Source organism: Podarcis muralis, chromosome 7, assembly GCF_964188315.1.
Source record: "Podarcis muralis chromosome 7, rPodMur119.hap1.1, whole genome shotgun sequence".
NCBI classification, from domain to species: Eukaryota; Metazoa; Chordata; class Lepidosauria; order Squamata; family Lacertidae; genus Podarcis; species Podarcis muralis.
The window spans coordinates 73,693,221-73,714,265 of NC_135661.1; the positions used below are offsets into that span (position 1 = coordinate 73,693,221).

Sequence of the window (21,045 nt, forward strand, 5' to 3'; positions counted from 1 at the left end):
GTGCAGATGTGATGGAACCCAAGACACATGCAGCATATCCTACCTAGAAGCAGGGGTTGTTTCTTTACAGAAGTCAGTTCTATTCAAGGAATCCTCTCTTTGAAGGACTATCCAAGTCTGGTTTAAAGGTCAATAACTGAAAAATCAAGAGTAGGGGGCTTGATGTTGCCTATGAACTGTGAGCACGTGGAACGAGCAGCTAGTGCATTTCAACTTTTTTGGAGATGAGTTTAGTGGCCTTACCCATAACTTTCTTCCGTGTAGGAAATTTGTCTCATATGCAGTCACCTACACATTGCACGGAACTCTAGTAGGAATCTTTACTTACTCTCCATCAGCCACAGCAAAAGAATATAAGAAGCAGAAATCTGGACGAGCCCTTAGCTTCCTTGGAAGACTGCAGGTTCTTAGGTTTATGCACAAGGGAGAAACATTTTTATTTCTCCACTTTCTCTACCCTGTGCATAATTTTATTGTTCCCCATCATGTCTCCCCTTACTTGCTTTTTCCTAACCTGAAAAGTCCCCACTACAGCAATATTTTCCTCAGAGCTCCAGCCCCTTGATCATTTTGTTTGCATTTTTCTGCACCTTTTCCAGATCTACACAATATCCTTTTCGAGGTGCAGCAACAGTACCAAAACACAGTATTCAAAGTATGTGATCACACCATAGACTAGCATCAAACTATTGGCAGTTTTATTTTCAATCTCTTTCCTAACATGAATTTCACCTTTTTTCACAGCTACTGTACAATGGGTCCATGTCTTCATTGAGTGATCCACTATATAAAGTTAGGATTTCTTGCTTCAATGTACATACATAGAACAACATTTTCCATTTTAAGGCCCATTCACCCAGTTTGGAGCAATTCTTTTGGACCTCTTCACAATCCCTTCTTTCTTTTGAAATACTGAATATTTTAGTTTCATCGCTTGACCACTTCACTGTCACTCCCAACTCTATTATGAACAAGTTAAAAACACTGGCACCAATACAGATCATTGGAGACACCCCTTCTTACATCCATCCATTGTGACAACTGTTTCCTGTTCTTAACCAGTTACAGATCCATGAAATAATATGTCTCTTATCTAATAACTGCTAAGCTTACTCTGGTGTTTTTTTGGTGTGGGACTGTACCAAAGGCTTTTTGAAAGTCTAAATACACACTCTGTACTAGATCACCCCTATATAGTTATGGACCCTCTCTATGAACATAGTTATGGACCTCCTCTATGAACTCTAAATGTTGATTAGACAGGAATTACTTTCACAGACTGGTTCTCCTTCAGCATGTCTTCTTTCCTAGATGCTTCACAATTTCATCTTTAATAATGTTCGCCACCAGTTTTTCCAGAACAGATGTTAAGCTAACTAGCCGACAGTTTCCCTGACCTCCTCTGCATCCCTCTCAGTGTGTTCTGATTTTAAACACCAACATTTGGTTGACCTGGAGCCTGACACTTTTTTGTAGAGGACCAGTTTGTCACACACACACACCCCAAATTCCCCCATGCCTAACAAATCAAACTCCTCCTACTGACACCCATCATCTCATCAATGCATTGAGAGTCCTCAACGTTTCATGTCTTATTGGCCTTGCATGTGGATCTGGTAGCAGTTCTGAGAAAGCAACTTTGAAGATTCTGGTTTTCAAGCCTCTACCTAACACCTGAAATGTTGCTTCCAGAACTGCGTGTCTACACTTCCACAGGTTATTGAACCACTGACACTTCCCCATCATTAACAAGCAAGCTATCTAGATGATGTGTCACATTCTCAACTTTTGTAGGCAACTCACCATGAAGTCCACACACCCATTCCAAACCCTAATGATTGAATCGCTCACTACCAGGAAACTCCCACCCCCTGGAGGAGTTTCTTTGGCATGAGAGGCTATTGCTTCAATCACAAGGAAAAAGCAGCCAGAACAGGCTCTGTAATGAGGGGGGGAGGGAGAAAGAGAGAGACAGACTGCCAGTTTGGGAAATAACTTTGAAATCCGTAACACCAAGCTGACAGCATTACCATATGTTGTATTGGTATGGGTAATTGAATGCATTTAGCTGTGCATCAATACAATTATGGATACAATAAGATACAATACAATTTTATTACAGAATAAAAACAAACAGCATACAGCAGGGATGGGGAACCTGTAGCCCTCCAGATGGTAATAGATTCCAGCTCCCATCAGCTCCAGCCATCATTGCGAATGGTTGGGGGTGATGGGCTTGCAGTTCAACAACATCTGGATGGCCACAGGTTCCCTACCTCTTGCATACCATATTTGAAAATACAAAATACAATACAACCATACCATTTACTGACCAGCCTCTTCTGATCACATCTGAAGAAATAATAATTCAGCAGCGATACAGCCTGGTGGTTTGGTAGGAGGGACATGCATCATATGAGAGATAAAAGGGTGTGGGGATGCAAAAAAGCAAGCAAGAGCAACCATTTGTTCTTCTTCAGTCCCAGGGGAAACTCACACCCACACCCTTAATGTGAGATGGATAAAAATGGTCAAAGATTTCGTTCTGTGCCACTGTGACGTGGTTCTTCCAATCCCCGGGTAGCCCTGAAAGACCACAAGAGAGACTCGTAACCACAAAGATGTTCAGCCAGAATTATTTCAGCACTGGCTTCAGTTCCTGATTAACTTTATCCATTGGTCAATGGCAGTTCACAGGGAAAGACTCTCCACCCGCCCCGCCCCCTTTGCCTAATGGCCTTTATCTATGGACTCCACCATAAGCTATATTGTTACCTGTCAGCACAAGTGGCTGTTTAATGTGCATCGAAACACTTCCTCGCTTCCGAGATGAGATGGGCATAGCCTCATTCTTCACTTTATGGAAGGAGGGGTTTTCCGCCACAGAGTCAATTTGCTGGCTGTTCAGCTCCTTGCCAAGGAACTGGCAGATCTTCTCCACACTCCCTCGAAGGTCCTGCAGAAGGGGAAAGCAAATGACTGTGAAACTGATGAAGAGACACACAGAGGGCATTACTGCTAGTTTGTAGGGTGCATTTAACAATACTGATGCCATGGGTGTATTGACCTCTCAGCCACCATGGTGAGGAAGCCAGAGTAGAATCCTGTTCTCAAAAAATTGCCTTTCTTTTTGTCTCAGACTGCCTCTTGGCCGGCTCAGCACCGAAGGAGCATCTGAGACAGCAGCAGACCTTGGTTGTGTCCACATTAGGTCACTGAGTCCATGTGCAAATTTGTTTGCCTTCATCCAGTTTTGATTTTATGCCTCCAAAATCCGTCCTGTTGCTTCCTGTCTATACTAGTGGGTGATGCTTGATGGAATGTTTCCATGCTGTGTGTCTCCACACTCCTTCTCAATTAGTATATCCTTGTCCTTCACAAGTTCTGGAAAACTGAGGTCCATTATAGGCCATTTGTTTATCTGTGTGCACACTTAAAAAAAAAAAAAATCGGGGGGGGGGAGGAATACAAGTTTTTTAAACTATCAGATTTGCACAAAATAATAAATTTGTGTGAGGTTCCAAATGTTGTGGGCATTCATGCAAGTATTTGTTTCCCTGTGCACAGACACCTAAAAGAAAAAGTCTTTTTTTGAAGTAAGAAGTTGAAGAAAATACAAGTAAAAGGAGATATTGAAATAAATACAAAATAGCTAATCTGATGGCATTCCTGGTCTGATGTGGGACAAAGGAAGGGCACTCTGCACATGATATAAAGCTCTTTTCCATTAAGTGACTTTCCTATTAGGTTTATTTACCACCCTGAGCCCGGTCTTGGCTGGGGAGGGTGGGGTATAAATAAATTTTATTATTATTATTATTATTAATCATGTAGAGAGGCAGAAAGGAATACTGCGCATGTTTAAATGTATCTAGCAAACAGTACCAGAATTTACAAAAACGAAAATGGTGATAACCTTTTCTAAACTTCTTTGAGGGGTTTTTTTTTAAATCAAGTGCTATATAGATTTTATGAAATAGATAAGCAATAAACAAGGTGAGGTAACTATGGATGTGTGAATATAACAATGGGCTCATCTACACTTCTGCTTTTCTGCCACTTTCCCCCAGGAAATCCCGCTGTTTATAGCTGAATTGGAGCAAACATCAGTCAGGTTTTTCTCCAGATGGATGTTTGCTCAGACTTGGCACTAAAGAGCAGGTTTTCCAGGGGAAAGCAATGGGGCAAATACAAAACAGCTTGTACTCATGCCTAGAAAGTATGAGTTACAAGCAGAAAACCGGCTGGACCCATGCTTCCTAGCTACGGGACAAGCTGAAGTGTGGACAACTCCAGGACGAGCACTAAGGTTGGACCACACCTGTTTCAACTCTTCAACCGTGATGAAAAGGAAGTTTTCCCTTTTCTTCATCTGCAGCCAGCCTTTCACGTGGTCAAACCAGGAGCCATGGGACACTGGAAGAGGGAAACGGAGGCACCAGTAAGCATCAACAGTTGGGAGGTGTGTCAAGGAAGACTTGGGGAGAACAGACTAACCAAGAAGGTAGCAAGGAACATCTAATGCTTTTGCGTGGCGAGTTCCCGCCCCCCCAGGATAAATAAAGACACGAGACACCATAATTTAAGGTTAATTGGGCGAATTAGGCCACAACTTTATTGAATTCAGGAATGAGAGGCATTGGCTTAGGCATTGGTCCTAACGACTATCCGGCTCCAGCCCATTTGCTGGAGACACGGGGAAGGGTTAACCTTATATCGGGGGAGTCTCCCGCCGAGGCACGTCGACTAGGAGCTCCCCCGTGAATCTCCACCCCCTCCGTCCCTCCCACTTCCTCATTCATCACTTCTATGGGTGCTGCTAAGCGCCCTCTGTCTTTGAGCTCTTGGCTCTCCTACTTTCAAGGCTCGCCGGGTTCTGGGAGATGGTGGTGCTTTCTAATGGCAACGTGTCAGCCGGGTGTTGTCCCGGCTATCCCATGATTTTCAAGTTTTACCCCTCATCTTCCTCTGAGCAGCTACCTCCCTCAAACCCCTGTTGTAAATCTAGACTGTCTTCCTCTTCCTCCTCCCTGGAAGGGTCAGGATGCAGAGGCGGTCTCCACCATTCCTCCTCTGCCCAGTCCCTGACACCCAGCAGTATGGCCTGTGGTCAGGGATGATGGCATTTGTAGTCCAGTAACAACTCCAGTGTCACACATTCCTTATAATATTGCCCCAAAACACTGAATTTGAGACCCCACTATATCCCCACCCCACACATTCAGGCCATTCACTACTTAAGGACGTTATTAATGTTAAAAGGAAATGAGTTTAACTATCATGACACCTCCCACCTTCCTTCTAATTTATCCCTGCTGGAATTACAGTCCTATGATAGGGCTCTAGCAGTGGTTAAAAAGAGAGTCTTCGTGGTACCATGGAGCAGACATTTGGGCTGCAACAGAGGGGAATGAGCCCAGGGCCATCTTTACCCAGGGGTGCAAGAGGTGCGAGGCACCCAGGCGCCAAATTCTGGGGGTGCCAGGCGCCCGCTGCTGAAGCAGCCTAAGTTCTTAACTATCTACCTGTTATGAAATAATAAATAATTTTGATCAAGATAGAAAAACAAAATACATATATACCTAGGTGTCAGGGAACTGACATCAGAGACTAGCGGAGAGGGAAGTCGCCCCAATGATGCAGAGGAGGGAACTAGCAAGGAGAGAGAGAGAGCTTCCGCTGGGGAAGGGAATCAAGGTGACACCAGGAAGAAAGGGGAGGCTGAGAGTACTTCGGAGGGAAGGCTCCGAGATTCTTCCAGTGAGATCAGTGGGGAGAGCGCAGGACCTCCGCTTGGCACGCCTACTCTGCGCAGAAGGCTTCCGCGCAGAGAAGCTAGGAGGAGACTTGCTGTCAAGGAATTCTTATGTTGGAAGAAGTTCAGGAAATGCCCACTGACGGATTCTGCCAGTGATTGAGACAGTCATGTTGTGAGGGCTGTCAAACCAGGGAAAGGTTTAGCCATACAACCAGCTTGGAACAGTTGGGGAGTTTACGCACAAGCAACCCCAATTCCCATTACACTAGGTATTACCGAAATGTATACCTGCTGTTTCACTAAAGGACTTTTGACTTTGTGCGCTCATTTACCAAAGAAGCGCCAAGCCAGCAGCGGCGCTTGTCAATCACCACGGCGGCGCTTGTCAGACTCAACGAGGGCGCTTGCCATTCTCAATGGCGCCATGCATGCGAAATTAACTAAATTTGGGGGCGCTGGGCGGATCTTTGCACCCCAGCCACGCATATGCTAAAGACAGCCCTGGGTGAGCCGATTTGGCTCTTTCCATACCGTTCCCATCTAAGAACTCCTCCAAGAACTCATCCAGTCTTCCAGGATCCTTCCATTTTTTATAGCAGTAGTGGAACAATACCAGCACATCCTTGGGGTTTCGTAGGGTGTAAATAACCTGGAAGAGAGGCAGCGGGCACATTTTAAGGGAGCAGCAGCAGGGCAAGCTCTAACGTTGGGTAGAATGTGGTGGCCAAGTTGGGAGTCAGGAAATTAACTATTTATTGTAGTTTTATTATGTGATAGTTATTTATTGTTTGTAAGCCGCTTTGAGATTCATTTGAATGAAAAGCAGCATGGAAATAAATCATATCAAATAGTCGTATTGTTACAAAGGTTGCATGCCACCCCAGTCTGCTGAGCAGTAGCAAGATCCCAGAGGGTTCCAGGCTCTCTGGCAGGGTTGCTTCAATTGGGAAATCGAGGCACAGCAGAGATGAGTGTCTTTAAGAAATATGGAAATGGAGCACAGCCTCCATTGTGCCACATTTCCAAAGAAAACACAACCCTGGTTAAGTGCCAAGACCCCTGAAATCCTGTGCACCACTTGGCAGAGACTGGGGTGGCCCATAATAATATGCATTTTTATGTTCATCTTTGTACAAATTACCTGGTGGGCATTGAGAATAACTGGGAGGTACAAATTTAGAAGGATCACTGTCAGTAGATTTGCCTTTCAATGCACACTGAATCTCTCCCATCCCTAATCCCAGATCATATCTGATTTTCCCCCAGAGCACCTATATTTTAGAGTTTTGTATCTCTGAGGATTTAGAATTTTGAGATGTAGGTAGCTCTGAAAATTGCTTTAATCCTGCACTTAGCAACTATGTCTGGGGTTTAAAAAATAACAGCAGGTGTTGGGTGATTTGCCTTGAGTCCATAGAGGAGGGGCAGTTTTCATCAGAATCACAGCCAGGAAGGGAAAGGTTAAACTTCGCCTTTCTGTATACTATGGTTCCAATGATTCCAAACAGCAACAACAAGCTATTAGCTATGCAATTACTATAATAGGAAGTTTGACCCTGATTAAAGCTGGAAGCAAAATGAAGGGGAATTTTCTTGCTTAAATTTTCTTTGCAACCTTCCCTGAATTTATAGTCTCATAATTCACACTTTGCCCCCTCAATTTTAAGGGACCTTTTGGGGGTGCGGGTGGGAAAAATTAAAAAAGAATTGAATTTCAAAAAGGGCTAACTTTTAGAGGTCCTTAAAAAGTTTTCCTGAACCTTAAGTAGGTGTAAATAGTAGAAACCTGTGATATCTTGTTGGTCTGAGATTTATTCAAGAGCAGGTGTCTGGTGGCCCCTTAAGGGACAGAGGAAATGGGACTGGTGTGAGGTTTTTTAAAAAATCATTTTCTTTAATTCATTTCTCCATGAAGATCCCCACCATTAAGGAAAGATACATGAACATTGCCAGTGGCATGGATTGAAAAAGTCAGTCCCTGCCTCACCATACAGATATGGCTTCAGAACCCACCTGCATGGCTTCCTACTTGCCAAATCATCACATCAGCTAGTCTGGCCCTCAGAAGCGAAAGCTGAAAACACAGTTTGAACTCTGACATTTTGCCTAATTTTGAAAGGGAGACATTTCATTGCGACTTCCAGCTACAGAGAGAGCTTTGGGGGCAGTCTAGCAAACTGGGGCCACAGCAGTCCTCTGCTGAGGTCATGGACTGAACATTACCTATTCATAGGTAAAGGGACCCCTGACCATTAGATGCAGTTGTGACTGTCTCTTTGGTTGCGGCGCTCATCTCGCTTTATTGACCGAGGGAGCTGGCGTACAGCTTCCGGGTCATGTGGCCAGCATGACTAAGCCGCTTCTGGCGAACCAGAGCAGCATACGAAAATGCCGTTTACCTTCCCACCGGAGTGGTATCTATTTATCTACTTGCACTTTGACATGCTTTCGAGCTGCTAGGTTGGCAGGAGCAGGGACCGAGCAATGGGAGCTCACTCCGTCGTGGGGGTTCGAACCACTGACCTGATCGGCAAGTCTTAGGCTCTGTGGTTTAACCCACAGCGCCATTCTAGAATTAAGATGATGGTTAAAGAGTCTTTCTTATAGTGATCTCTAAGCTTGTACTATTATTACTGCTACTACTACAAACAACCTTCGTGGCACCTTCCTGGAAATGGACTGTGCCAAATACTGTATTGACAGTACGGAATTCCCAGTATCTTTACTGCAGACAGACATGATCAGGCTTTTGTGTGTGAATTGTTCCTCTCTTACCTTGGCCTTGGACTCGAGAAAGGTCTTAGGGAAAAGGTTTATTGGAAGGTGAGAAGCCAAGATTCTGGGTGGAGGATATTTCAAGGCAGTCTTCATGCCATCAAAAGTCTCGATCCAGGTTATTTTCTCACTGCAAACCCACGAGGGGTCCCATTCATGCTGGATCGCTGACAAGATCTCTGCCATCCAATGGCCACCTAGGAGGGAGTATAGCAATCATAGGGCTACCTCTTCTCCCACAGGCCTTTTGGTTCTGCAATGCACACCTTACAACTACTTTGACAACCAAAGCAAACCTCCTGGCAATATGAAATTATTAGTGTTGAGGGGATGTGACTGTTTTAAATGTTTTTGAATTGTCAGGTGTTTTCATGTGCATTATTTAAAAAAAAAAATCTTATTATTTTAATATTATTGCTTTAACATTTTTGTGTTTGCTGCCCTGGGCTCCTATGGGAAGAAGAGCAGGATGGGCATTTAATAAATAACCAAGATAAATGATTTGCCAATGCCAATTCAAATGACCTTTCCCTGTTTATGTTCTGCAGCTCTCATTCCACACATTGTCTTTCCTACCTGACTTGGGGTAAGAGACACTCAGTAGATCGTCATCCAAGAAGCGAAATTCTTTTTCCAGATAGGTGAGCGATTCTGCTGAGGACAGCGCTGTGGGGAATAAGATCCCATTGTAGACGAAAAATGGTGATGACATTGAAAAACGCTAAAGACATCAAAATAAATAGATCAGTAACCTGGACCAAGAAAGTTGTGCAACCTGTTACAAAGCATTTTAATTCTGATGGCCCTCAACCTTTCTGGACTGGAGGTATTGTAGAAACATTTCTGCATAAAGATGAGCAACGGGAAAGTTGGTAGATGGATCAATGGTCTGATATGGTATAAAGCAAGTTGCAATGTTTAATTAAACATTCAGCCCTTTATTCCGAGCCATGAATGGGAATCTTGCTAAAGGGCTAACATGGTGTAGTGGTTAGTGTCATACTGGAACCTAGGATGCCAGGTTTCAAATCCCCACCCAGCCACTGGGTGACTTTGGGCCAATCACTCACTCTCAGCCTACCTCACAAAGTTGTTGTGAGGATAAAAGAGGAGATCTATGTACGCCACCTTGAGCTCCCTGAAGAAATGTAATATATAGATATAAAATACATATTTTTTTCTATGGGGCAACCATCAAATCCACCATTGTAAGAAAGAGGATTTCTGAATCAATCATCTTAAGACACAAATAATCAACAATGGTTTCCATCTAGAATACAATGCTTGTTTCCCATGTAGCCTTTTCCTTTTCTTAAATTAAAAACAACAACAATGTATTGTGTATGACACACTCCTTAGAATTATTCCATCCCGAGTGTTCTTAAAACTGTCATCCAGGCTAATGGTGTTCATTTGAAATCCCAACTGTATCCCTGAGGAAGGTAGAAGTCTAAACATTTAGCTACATAGTCTTACATACTGTATGTCTTCCCCCCCTCAAACTCTCTCTCTCTCTTATACACACACTTAAATATATATTGATACACTTACAGTGATTTAGAGATAGATATGTTATCATGCCTTAAGTGTCAGTTTGCATTTCTTAGTGCAGAAAGCATTGATCTGATATGCAGATATCTTTCCTATTCTAATTAATTCAAGAGGTTTTCTGGAAGCTTCTCTGTGTGAAAGAAACAAGCAGAAGGTTCATGATGTTTGGCTTATTCCTTCAGAGAAGCTGAGTACAGCTGGCTTAAACTGGTTGCGTTATCTCTTCTGTCAAGGTCATGCTATAAAAGGCCAGAAGGAGCCTGGGTTTCACTTTCTCTTTCTCTTTCTATCTCTTTTCTGGTGTGGTGTTCTGTATATAGTGTTAAGGTTTTGTCTTATTAAAAGTTATTGTAAGTTTAAGTCTGCTGCAACTCGATTTCTTATGGACAGTACCAACCCTGGATGTATTGGATTTGTGACCATTATGCACATTTGCCTTCAGCAGCAGTAAAGCTCTGCTGGATGAAATATTAATTGCGTCTGGTCTATTTATTGGGAATCCTGCAACGTGTTTTAAGTTTTTTGCTCTGCTAACTATACGCTGGAGTTCGGCGCCGGATCAATATGAGTAGAAGCTGGGTAGATTACTTCTGAAATCCCTGAGAATGGTGCTTTGCAGATAGATAGATAGATAGATAGATAGATAGATAGATAGATAGATAGATAGATAGATAGATAGATGATAGATTTTAATGGGCAGCCTATGGCACCTACCAACAGAAGACCAGGCAAGTGAGCTGTCCAGTGATGAGGCAGATGACTAGTTGAAGGCTTCTCTGCTGCTCCTTCTTCTACCTGTCTCATTCTGAGGAGGAGGAGCCAATTGGGTCCTTCCTCACAGTGAGACATTCCAAGTGAGGTGGCCAGGAAACTGCCTGTGCTGCCCACCATGTTTTGCTGCTCCTCAACACCACCATCATCAACAATAAAATTCTACCCCACCTTTTTCCCTGACAGGGACTCAGGGTGGCTTACATGTAAAATACAAACAATTAAAAACAAAAGAGGGACAGAATATTTTTTTTATTAAAAAACCCCCCAATGAAACCTTGTATATTATCTCTTAAAGTCATACGGATAATGGACAAGGTGGGCTTGGGCTTTCCAGATGTCTTCTTTCCCCCAATGTGATGCCTCAGTGAACCAGTTGCAGTTTATCAATTAACCATGCAATGGTGGTCAGTAAACAATTTTCAGTGTGGTTTATTGTTCTTCACCAGAAACTCTGAGAATTGTAGGCAAGGGAATGGGGGTCTTCTAACAACTCTCAGCACCCTTAATAAACTACAGCTCCCAGGATTCTTTGGGGGAAGCCATGGCTGTTTAAAGTGCTAGCGCCGTGTTTTAAATGCATGGCATGAATGTGGCCTGAGCTGGCATCCAGGTGTGTTGCAGGTTCTAGTTCCTATGTTTGCTTCTCTGTCATGCTGTCTGTTGTTGATGGTAGTGTAGCCTTTCTAGGCCCTTTAAACCATGGGTAGGAAAAATGTTGCACCCGAGCTGGGACGAAAGGAGCCAAATGACACCAAGGGGTTAAATCCAGAGAAAGAGTTTTTATTCTGCCAACCTGGGTCGGCAGAGGAGCAAGTGTGATAAGTCACAAAACAAGCACGAAGTTCACAGCCATTGCACATAGTTTTTATATCCCCTTCCAGTTCCCTCCCCCTTCTTCAAGAGTCCTGCCCATGAGTTCCTCTGAGCATGAACAGAAAGCTCCTGTCTTGGGACCATTTTTGGACCCTTCCCAGAAAGGGGGTGAGAGGGTTTCAATGTGTTCCAGTTGTTTCATTCTTGTGCTTTGGCATGGTTCCCGGACAGAAAGCAAGTTGCAATGTGGTTCTTTAGCAAGGCCAAAGGCTCTGAGAAAGGCTTGAGAAGACAATGGGCTCTGTTCTCTACCTTGTTGCAATCTTTTTTAGTTACAGCATTTTCATTACAGAAGAGGACTGCTTAGCTAATGCTTTTTGTCTTAGAGGAAAATGCAGTTTTAAAATGCTTAAGGTGAGGCCTGGCTGGGGGGGGGGGAATTCACAAACAGTTTTTAGGGTTTTTTGGGGGGAACCCTAACTGTTCCCCTTCAGTAGTAAGCTGTTTCAGGCTGAGTTGTGAGCTTCTCTTTGTCAGATCAAAATAAATGCAGTTGTGTCACAGGGCTTCTTTGCAGAGTTGGAGCCTGTTCACAAGCCCCAAGGCACCCAGAGAAACCCATGAGGCATGCACCAAATTATTTCATCTCCTCTGGGCCAGATTGTATCTTAAGGCCCTCCTCAAGGCCAGAAATCAGAACAGCTTCTACCAGTAGTGTCCAATTAGAATTGAGCAAAGGGTTCTAACTAGAAACCACTAGCAAGAAGACATGTTGACTCCAAGGAGAGGAGGTAGGCAAGAAATGGTGACGCCTCTTCCTTGATGCAAGAAGGAAAGGCAGGCAATGATGGAAGAATGAGAAGTACAGCTGCTGCAGCCTGAAGAATGGGGGTGGGGGCAAATGTGCCCCCCATCCCATTTGTGTGGGATGGAGGGCTCATAAACCTGTCTGGTAGAGTGAAAAGGTGTGACAGTAGTGAAGTAAACAACTTAAACAAATTAAAATTACTCCTGTGACTTTCTGTAGTTTGCCAGATCTTACTGGAACACCCATGAAAAACATCTTGTTCCCATGGTAACTCCAGCAAACGCAGCTGAGCGGATGAACTACAGGGAGCCAAAAGGGACATTTTAATAAATTCCAGTAGGTGCTGAGAGCCCAGAAGCTTAAAAAAACCCCACACCCTTAAAAGGAGTCACACAACAAAACCATATAATTTCTATTCAGAAATCTGTTTATTTAGCAGGACACACTTCAACCATGAGAGGCATGAGGATCAAAAATAGCAGGAGGAATAATCTGACATTCTTCAATCCCATGGAAATGTCATGCGCAGACCCTGCATGTTCTCACGATAAACACGGTCAAAGTGTTCATTCTGTGCCACAGTCAGGTGGTTCTTCCAGTCCCCACAGATACCTGGAACAACACAAGAGGGTGTGAAACCACTTGGTAACCACAAAAAAGATCCACTAAAATTACTCCAACTAAAATCAGGACCCCATTTCATCTTGCTCAGGACTTGCCCTTCTACTGGATGAAGCAAGGCAGCTGCCTCAAGTGGCTTTTTTTAGGAATAGCAGGACCTGCTCCCTGGCTGTTCTTCCCAGGCCCTCCCTCAACTGGTACCCCAGGCGTAGTCATGCTTCCATGTCGATGGCCTAGACTTACTTAGCTGCATTTTCCTAAAGCTTCACAAGTAAGAATGGGCAAATCTGTCAATTTTGGTTACTCTCCTTTTCTCCTTTCCTCCCCAAATCTTAAATTCAGTTGTGCACATTATAACATCCGTTTGTAATTTTAAAAAAAAATCCTTCAAAAATCCACCAGCATTTTAATGCAAATTTATCCTAATTACACATTTTTCTTTTTTCTTTTTTTAAAAAGATTTTTATTAAAGTTTCAAAAATTATATAAAAACAAAACAAAACAATAGAACAAACAAACAAAAACAAGTATAATTTCAATCCCTTATTTTCTTATAACTTACTTCCCCGACTTCCTCATACCTCCCTTTTCTGTATTCTAATTTCCAGTTGTTAATTCAGCAAATCCTCTCCCTTATTTTCTGTTTAAATTTTTAACCTTTCATTTCTATGCTTAACCATTACTGCTGAAAACCACATATTTTCTAATCCAACATCATTCTAACATTCATTAATTTTACAATGTTTCTTAAGATAGTCCTTAAATTTCTTCCAATCTTCTTCCGCTGTCTCTCTTCCCTGGTCTCGGATTCTGCCAGTCATTTCTGCCAGTCCCATATAGTCTATCACCTTCATCTGCCATTCTTCCAAGGTGGGTAGTTCTTGTAACTTCCAATACTTTGCGATGAGTATTCTTGCTGCTGTTGTAGCATACATAAAGAATGTTCTATCCTTCTTTGGCACCAATTGGCCGACCATACCCAAGAGAAAGGCCTCTGGTTTCTTCAGATCTAATTACACATTTTCATGCAAGAAACAGGTTGTGGTTGCTTTTGTTGCAAATATGTATGTTATTGTCAGTATATGAATTTATATGCCTACATTATGCTAGCAGTGACATTTTGTACCGATTACTTGTCTGGAATACTGCATTGAAAAATCTGGAGTAGTGTGAATTTCGAAGAATGGTTGTGTTTCAGTACAAGAAAGTGTCAGTTAAGCAGGTTCACTTAAGGTGAACGGAATCAAATTCCCCCACACTCCCATACCTCTTTTTTTCTCTCCCCCCCCCACCTCCCTCCCTCTCTCACACTCACATGCACACACACAAGTTCTTCATAGCTTGCATAAGCCATGGCCTTGGTCTGTCATGTAAATTGTTACCTTTCCTCATGAGCTTTGCTTTTGTGTGATCAAAATAGGTATCTGGAAATTGAGTATTATTGGACATCTTGTTGTCCTTCATCTTGTGGAAGGAGGCATTTTCCACCACAGAGTCGATTTGCTGACTATTCAGCTCTTTACCAATAAAATGACAAATCCTCTTCACACTTCCTCGGAGGTCCTGCCAAAGGAAAAAGCAAATGAGTGAATCCTCACATTGACACTGCCATAGGGAGATCTATTCCGCCTGGCCTTTGGTTTGGACTCAGTCTGACCGTTATGTTTCCCTCCCCTTATGGTTTTGATGAGGCTGCATTTTAAATTGCATTTTAACCTGTATTTTAAATTGCTTTTCTCCCCCTCCCCATTATGTTTTTACTCTGATTTTACTGTTGTTAGCCAGGCTCTGGCCGGGGAGGGTGGGGTATAAATAAAATTTATTATTATTATTATTATTATTATTATTATTATTATTAGGAAGAAAACAAAGGCAATTGTGTCCGTTTGCGGGGAGCACTTGGCAAAAATGATGCAAACATTTGTCAACGGGTACCTCAAAGTCAGCACAAGAGTCAGTACTGAATTAGAAGACATTGAATTAAATACAGAATAGCATATTGTAGGGGAAGAAGTGATCTCTCCAGATACTTGTCAATTTTATCACTGCTCCACAGTTAAAATCCTGGTCTTTTTGTCAAAGAGGGGAGAGCCTTCAGGACCTGACTGCCCATTCTTACCACTTTAAATCTTTGTTTTATTAATGAAATTAAATTTAAAATTCCTTTACTTCTGCACTTTTAACTAACCTGTCCCCCCTTGATGTGAAACGAGATAGGATGGCAACTTTATACTGAACTGTGAAATCAAGGTAACAAGAATGGCTGCAATCCTAACACCACATTTGTACTTCTCTAACTCAGAGTCACCTTACCAATTGTACAAGACTTTTTTAAGAACCAAAAAAAATAAATGACAAAATGATATGTCACATGACACAAAGTTGGAGACATAACCTGGGGGCATAAATATACCTGCTGTAGTTCTTCGTAGGTGATGAAGAAGAAGTTGGATCTGTCCTTCATCTCCATCCAGTTTTTCACATGCTCAAACCAGGAACCAAAAGACACTTGAAGAGCAAAGTGGAATGTAAAGAGTTTTGAAGGGGAAAGGAAAGACATGGAGGATGCACCAGTCAGGAACCTAGAAAAGACCTTTATTCTTCACCTGATCAACAAGAACAGTAGCAGGGACCTTCCAACACCACCCAGATACGACAAGTCCCAATACCAGGCTGAGCTGTTTGATGATTCTGTTTACACTGGCAAGATATGTAATATCATCTACAACACTGGAGTTGGGGATTCACAGTATCCTCTCCCTACATTTTGCAGCCATTCCAATTCCCCTTTTAATGACATTTGTTACTTTTTTTGGAAAATGAGGTGAGTACTGCAAGACCTTTTCCCATCCTACCCCTTCCCCACTTATCTCGCTGGGAATTGTACTTCTCTGATACAACGAAAGGAAATGAGAGGAAAGAGCAGGAAAGAGCCTTGATAACATAGTGGAACAGTGAGGTAGAACAAATGAGAGAGGCTGATTTCCCTCTTTCCTTACCACTCCCACTCAGGAACTCCTCCATGTACTCTTCCAAAGTTCCAGGGTCCTCCACTGCTTTTAAGCCCTTGTTGAAATGATAGGATGAGATCATCACATCTTTGGGATTACGCATGGTATAGATAACCTGGAAGAGAGGGAGGGGACATATTTAGGGAAGGCAACAGAAGCAGCCCTAACTAGAGACAGACTGAGGCAGCTTAGGTGGGTCTCATGAAAAGGAAGCAAAGTCTTTGTAGTTTAATTTACTGTTATTGTTTGTTTATATCAATTAAATTTGTATGCCACCCTATACTCACAGGACAGGTGCCTGGAAGATTTGGTGCTTGATGCTTGTGGTTTTCTGATAAACCTCTTGCAGCATATCATCTTACTCCAGCATGGATTTGGGCAGGAGTTTTCTCACCACCTTTTTGGGCTAGATACTTGCCTTTCCTTACCTCTAAGCAACCTGTCCAAAATTTATGTGAATCCTACAGGATTAATAATTTCACAATAACCCCCCCACACACACCTTTTCACCAGACACAACTCAGTTGGAGACTAACCACCTTTCCCCAAAATTTTGAAAAATGTGGATGACTTCTCAAACAAGATTTTTCCAGGAACGGTGGGAGTTACTTAGGTGGAGGTTAAATGTAAAGTGAGAGGCAAAGTGGAATTTTCACCACAATCACAACATCTGGGGTGGGGGTATATAAGCCTTGTCTAACTAGCTGTGATCATGACAGAAGTTGCCCACGGTGATATGGTCGTAGGTGAAGTGTTTGAAAGACTGAACATGTCATGTTGCTTAGCAGATTGCCCAGGAGCCAAAAGCAGGGTTGACGTGTCAATTTCTACTCTCTTACCTTGGCCTTGGAGTGCAGGAAGGACTTGGGGAAAATGTGGAAAGGCAGGTGAGATGCCAGGAGCCTGGGTGCAGGACATTTCAAGGCAAACTGTAGGCCTGAAAAACTCTCAATCCAAGGTGACCGTTCCCACACTGGTAAACTCTGAACCCAGGAGGGGTCCCCATCATGCCAGATTAAGCCCAGGATCTCCTGCATCCAATGGGTACCTAGAAGAAAGTCAGGTAGTCTTCCCAACCACTCTTGATTCTGCAATAAACACATTTATTTTATCTTGTTCCCTCTCCCCTTTCATGTCATTTTGGACTCACAGCTGTCCATGGAGGTACAGGTCAATTCTGTGTCCAGGGCAGCTGTTTACCAGCTCCATCTGGTACGCAGGCTGAGAGCCTACCTGCCTGCGGACTGTCTCGCTGGAGTGGTGCATGCTCTGATTATCTCTCGCTTGGACTGCTGCAATGGGCTCTATGTGGGGCTACCTTTGAAGGTGACCCAGAAACTACAACTAATCCAGAATGCGGCAGCTAGATGGGTGACTGGGAGCGGCCGCTGAGACCGTATAACACCAGTCTTGAAAGACCTACATTGGCTCCCAGTATGTTCCCGAGCACAATTCAAAGTGTTGGTGCTGACCTTTAAAGCCCTAAACGGCCTGGCGCCTACCCTGTGGAATGCCCTCCCAGCAGATGTCAAAGCAATAAACAACTATTTTACTTTTAAAAGTCATCTGAAGGCAGCCCTCTTTAGGGAAGTTTTTAATGTTTGATGCTGTACGGTTTTTAATATTCAGTTGGAAGCCGCCCAGAGTGGCTGGGGAAACCCAGCCAGATGGGCGGGGTATAAATAATAAATTATTATTATTATTATTATTATTATTATTATTATTATTATATCTGAAGGAGCGTCTCCACCCCATCATTCTACCCGGACAATGAGGTCCAGCACTGAGGGCCTTCTGGTGGTTCTCTCACTGCGAGAAGCCAAGTTACAGGGAACCAGGCAGAGGGCCTTCTTGGTAGTGGCACCCGCCCTGTGGAATGCCCTCCCACCAGATGTCAACGAGAACAACAACTACCAGACTTTTAGAAAACATCTGAAGGCAGCCCTGTTTAGGCAAGCTTTTAATCTTTGATGGATTACTGTATTTTAGTATTTTGTTGGAAACTGCCCAGAGTGGCTGGGGAAGCCTAGCCAGGGGCATAAATACTACACAAGCAGGAATCCAAAAATTCATGACATGGTGAATCAAATTGAACCATTTTGATGACGGTGTAGCAGGTAATAATGTTATCAGTGTGCCTAATCTATAACAGACATATCACTTAGCTTTCTATATAAAGAAACAACATTCAGAGATGAATATCCTGAAATACAATTGCTTTTGACATGAGCAAATCATTCGAGAAAACAGAAGTAATAAAAATGCCTGTTACAGCTACAGCCCTGCAATTCCCTTCCCACCAGGCCCACTATGCAGCTGAGCCCCTCGTGCCACACCACAGCTCCTCTTGAAGTCCTCCTCTGGCTGGTTTGACAGCAGCATTGGTTTGCCCTCTGACCAAGCCACTTCCTGTCACATTACCTGTGCTAGGTTGGAAGCCAAGCAAATGATCAGCTCACTCCTGTAGGAGGAAGACCCCTGGAATCTCCCTATTAAACTACAGCTGATAAGCCTTATTCCAGTGATCCAGCTATTCCAGTACTGAGGACCCTGACAGGCAACAGATATTCCACAAGAGGGTTGTACTGAGCCTAAGATTCCTTAACTGACCTTCCGTTTGAGGGCAAATGATTCTGCATTTTGTGATAAGAACTTGGTCTGCTTAGTCAGGAATCCAGACAGATTTGTACTGCAGTGGGTGGGGCGGGGGGGGGGGAGAGGGATGTGGGGAGAGAAAATGGGAGATAAAGGGATTGATTAAAGTTGGCTGTGCAAAAGGAAGTCCAGGGCATTATGGCGAATAGGGGACAGTGCAAACTAAACTGTAGTCCATTACCAGATTACTGGCCAGTTTGGGTTGGGTTATCTGATGGTTTCTGAAATTCTCGCAAAAATTTGGGATGAGTTGGGACTCCCTGCCCCCCCCCCCAGCATCTTTCTCTTAAGCAAGCGTGTATATTCCTGATGATTTTTATAGGTCAGCTACAGTATACTTTGTTCAGGTACCCCCGAGTAAGCAGGTTTGTCATGGTGGTGTTAACAGAATTTCCATTTCCAGGGCCTGTCTACCTAGAAATGCAACATATATTGCACAGGCTATCTGCTTAGGAGTCCGGTGTTTTGAATCACAAGTTTAAGATGCATTTGTGCGTGGTGTTGCTGCTGGAATGGAATGATACAAACAGCCTGTAGTCATAACAGGGCCATGATAATTGGTTTTAAACGAAACTATTTTATTTCTAATTTATCCAAAAAAAAAGTGTGCCTTAACATTCAAAGACTGTAGGAGATGTAAAGCATAAAAAGGGAGAGATTAGCTATTTTATTGTTTAACATTTCTAAAATACAACATCATCATCTTTGAAACACCATTTACTCCAGCATTTAAAATTACCTAAGTGCACCACTAACCTGACTTGGGGTAAGTAACATTCACTATATCATCATCCAACATTTGGAATTCATTTTCAACATAGCGGAGTATTTCCTCTGAGTAGTAGTCCGCTACAGGCAAACTCATTCCCTTGTATGTGAAACAAGGCATGGTTGACACTAAAAAACTGTAAAGATAATACTATTTTTATTATTTATTGAATTTGTAAACCCCCCTTCATCCAAAGATCACAGTGCAGTTCCCAACACAAAAATAAAATCTGAGAATACAGAATGCACAATAAAGCAAAAACGAAAACAAAGCAATAACCCTCTCCCACAAACACATCATTATTATTCATTAAGATATATCTATCAAGATGTATGAGAGAGTGAGTTTTGATGCCATATCCTTAGGGACCTTCAAGTAGTCACTGTTTTGGGGCCAAACTGTGGACATAGCTGTGTCATCAACCACAATGATTCAGATCTCTGGGACACATGGAAACAAACCCTAACAAATTCAGTCATTTGTAGACCTAATAGTGGGTTTTCAAATCCCATGAAATCGACAGGGCAAATTCCTCACACTATTTGCTTGCATAATTTGCTCAAATCATTTACTTCCATTCAAAAATAAGCCACGATCCCATCACTAGGATTGGGACTTCTGTGCATAAACAGAGCAAAACTCGATTCAGACAATAAGGAATGGGGTGTAGTAAAACAGCCACAACTGCCCAAAGCAAAACACTCTTCCCTCCACACGCACAAGTAAATGCGTGTGGAATTAACTCCCGCAACATGCTCATGGGATCAATAATTTAAATGCCTATTTCCCCAAAGCCCCAAACACAGCAAAAATCTGCATTAACTTATGGTCCTGTTACATCCCAAGAGCCTGAGAATTTGCATCAGGACCCCCCAAAGAATAAGTGTAAAACATGAGGGCTTTTATGAACCAAAGAGGTATACATTTGGTTCTATGGGACTTGGAGGTTCTGAGTAACCATAAACCTTTGAAACAACCCCCCCTCCTTTTATAGCCCCCAACCCACCTTAGAATTCAGCCTGTACCATACTTACAACCACTGGCTGCTTCTGATCTTTCCTTCTTCTGGTCTCTTCCTTTCCCTTGTTCTGTCAGCAGTATGCCATGCGAGATGAACTTGATGCTCAAGGTGCTTTTTGATACTCGCTTCCTGATTCACAACTTTTTATTCTGCTCTGTGAAACATTCCCAGATAAGCTTACGTAGTAGCAAAGCAAACATAAGGGGGGGGGGACCCAGGCCTTTGGCCGATTGAACATTATATGGCCTTTTAAATGTGTTTGTGGGAGGGGAGGTATTGGTTTGTTTCTGCTTTATGATGTGTTCTGTGTTCTCTTTTTGTATTTCCGTGCTGTGAAACACACACACACACACACACCGGTGATATACGAATGAAGGGCAATATATAAATGGAATGAAGAATAAAATATAAAGTTGTTACTGGACCAGTGTTGAAGTGTAACTGAGGTGTTAGAAGTGTAACTGTGTTTGACTGTTTTGGATTATCTGT

General features: G+C 42.9%; 2 protein-coding genes across 8 annotated transcripts; both read right to left on the bottom strand.

Annotated features, from left to right (window-relative positions):
- Nucleotides 1–745: 745 nt before the first annotated feature.
- On the bottom strand, nt 746–11,007 carry LOC114603007 (sulfotransferase 2B1-like). Of its 2 annotated transcripts, none has more exons than XM_028741731.2 (7): nt 10,799–11,007; nt 9,110–9,254; nt 8,534–8,730; nt 6,290–6,407; nt 4,322–4,416; nt 2,776–2,956; nt 746–2,586 (listed from the first exon to the last, which is right to left on the bottom strand). In XM_028741731.2, exons 1-7 carry the CDS (start codon nt 10,973–10,975, stop codon nt 2,477–2,479), a joined length of 1,023 nt encoding a protein of 340 aa, XP_028597564.2. In that variant the 5' UTR covers nt 10,976–11,007; the 3' UTR covers nt 746–2,476. The 2 variants fall into 2 exon arrangements, with proteins under 2 accessions (XP_028597564.2, XP_077788222.1); XM_077932096.1 differs by having other exon boundaries at nt 9,110–9,199; nt 10,799–10,888.
- Nucleotides 11,008–12,885: 1,878 nt separating this feature from the next.
- On the bottom strand, nt 12,886–20,839 carry LOC114603553 (sulfotransferase 2B1-like). Of its 6 annotated transcripts, none has more exons than XM_077932098.1 (8): nt 20,542–20,839; nt 19,523–19,671; nt 18,722–18,769; nt 16,951–17,159; nt 16,100–16,226; nt 15,514–15,608; nt 14,483–14,663; nt 12,886–13,091 (listed from the first exon to the last, which is right to left on the bottom strand). In XM_077932098.1, the coding sequence occupies exons 2-8, from the start codon at nt 19,653–19,655 to the stop codon at nt 12,982–12,984; spliced, it is 903 nt and encodes a 300-aa protein (XP_077788224.1). In that variant the 5' UTR covers nt 19,656–19,671; nt 20,542–20,839; the 3' UTR covers nt 12,886–12,981. The 6 variants fall into 6 exon arrangements, with proteins under 6 accessions (XP_077788224.1, XP_077788223.1, XP_077788228.1 ...); XM_077932097.1 differs by having other exon boundaries at nt 20,570–20,837; XM_077932102.1 differs by lacking the exon at nt 19,523–19,671 and having other exon boundaries at nt 18,722–18,800; nt 20,570–20,832.
- Nucleotides 20,840–21,045: the final 206 nt, after the last annotated feature.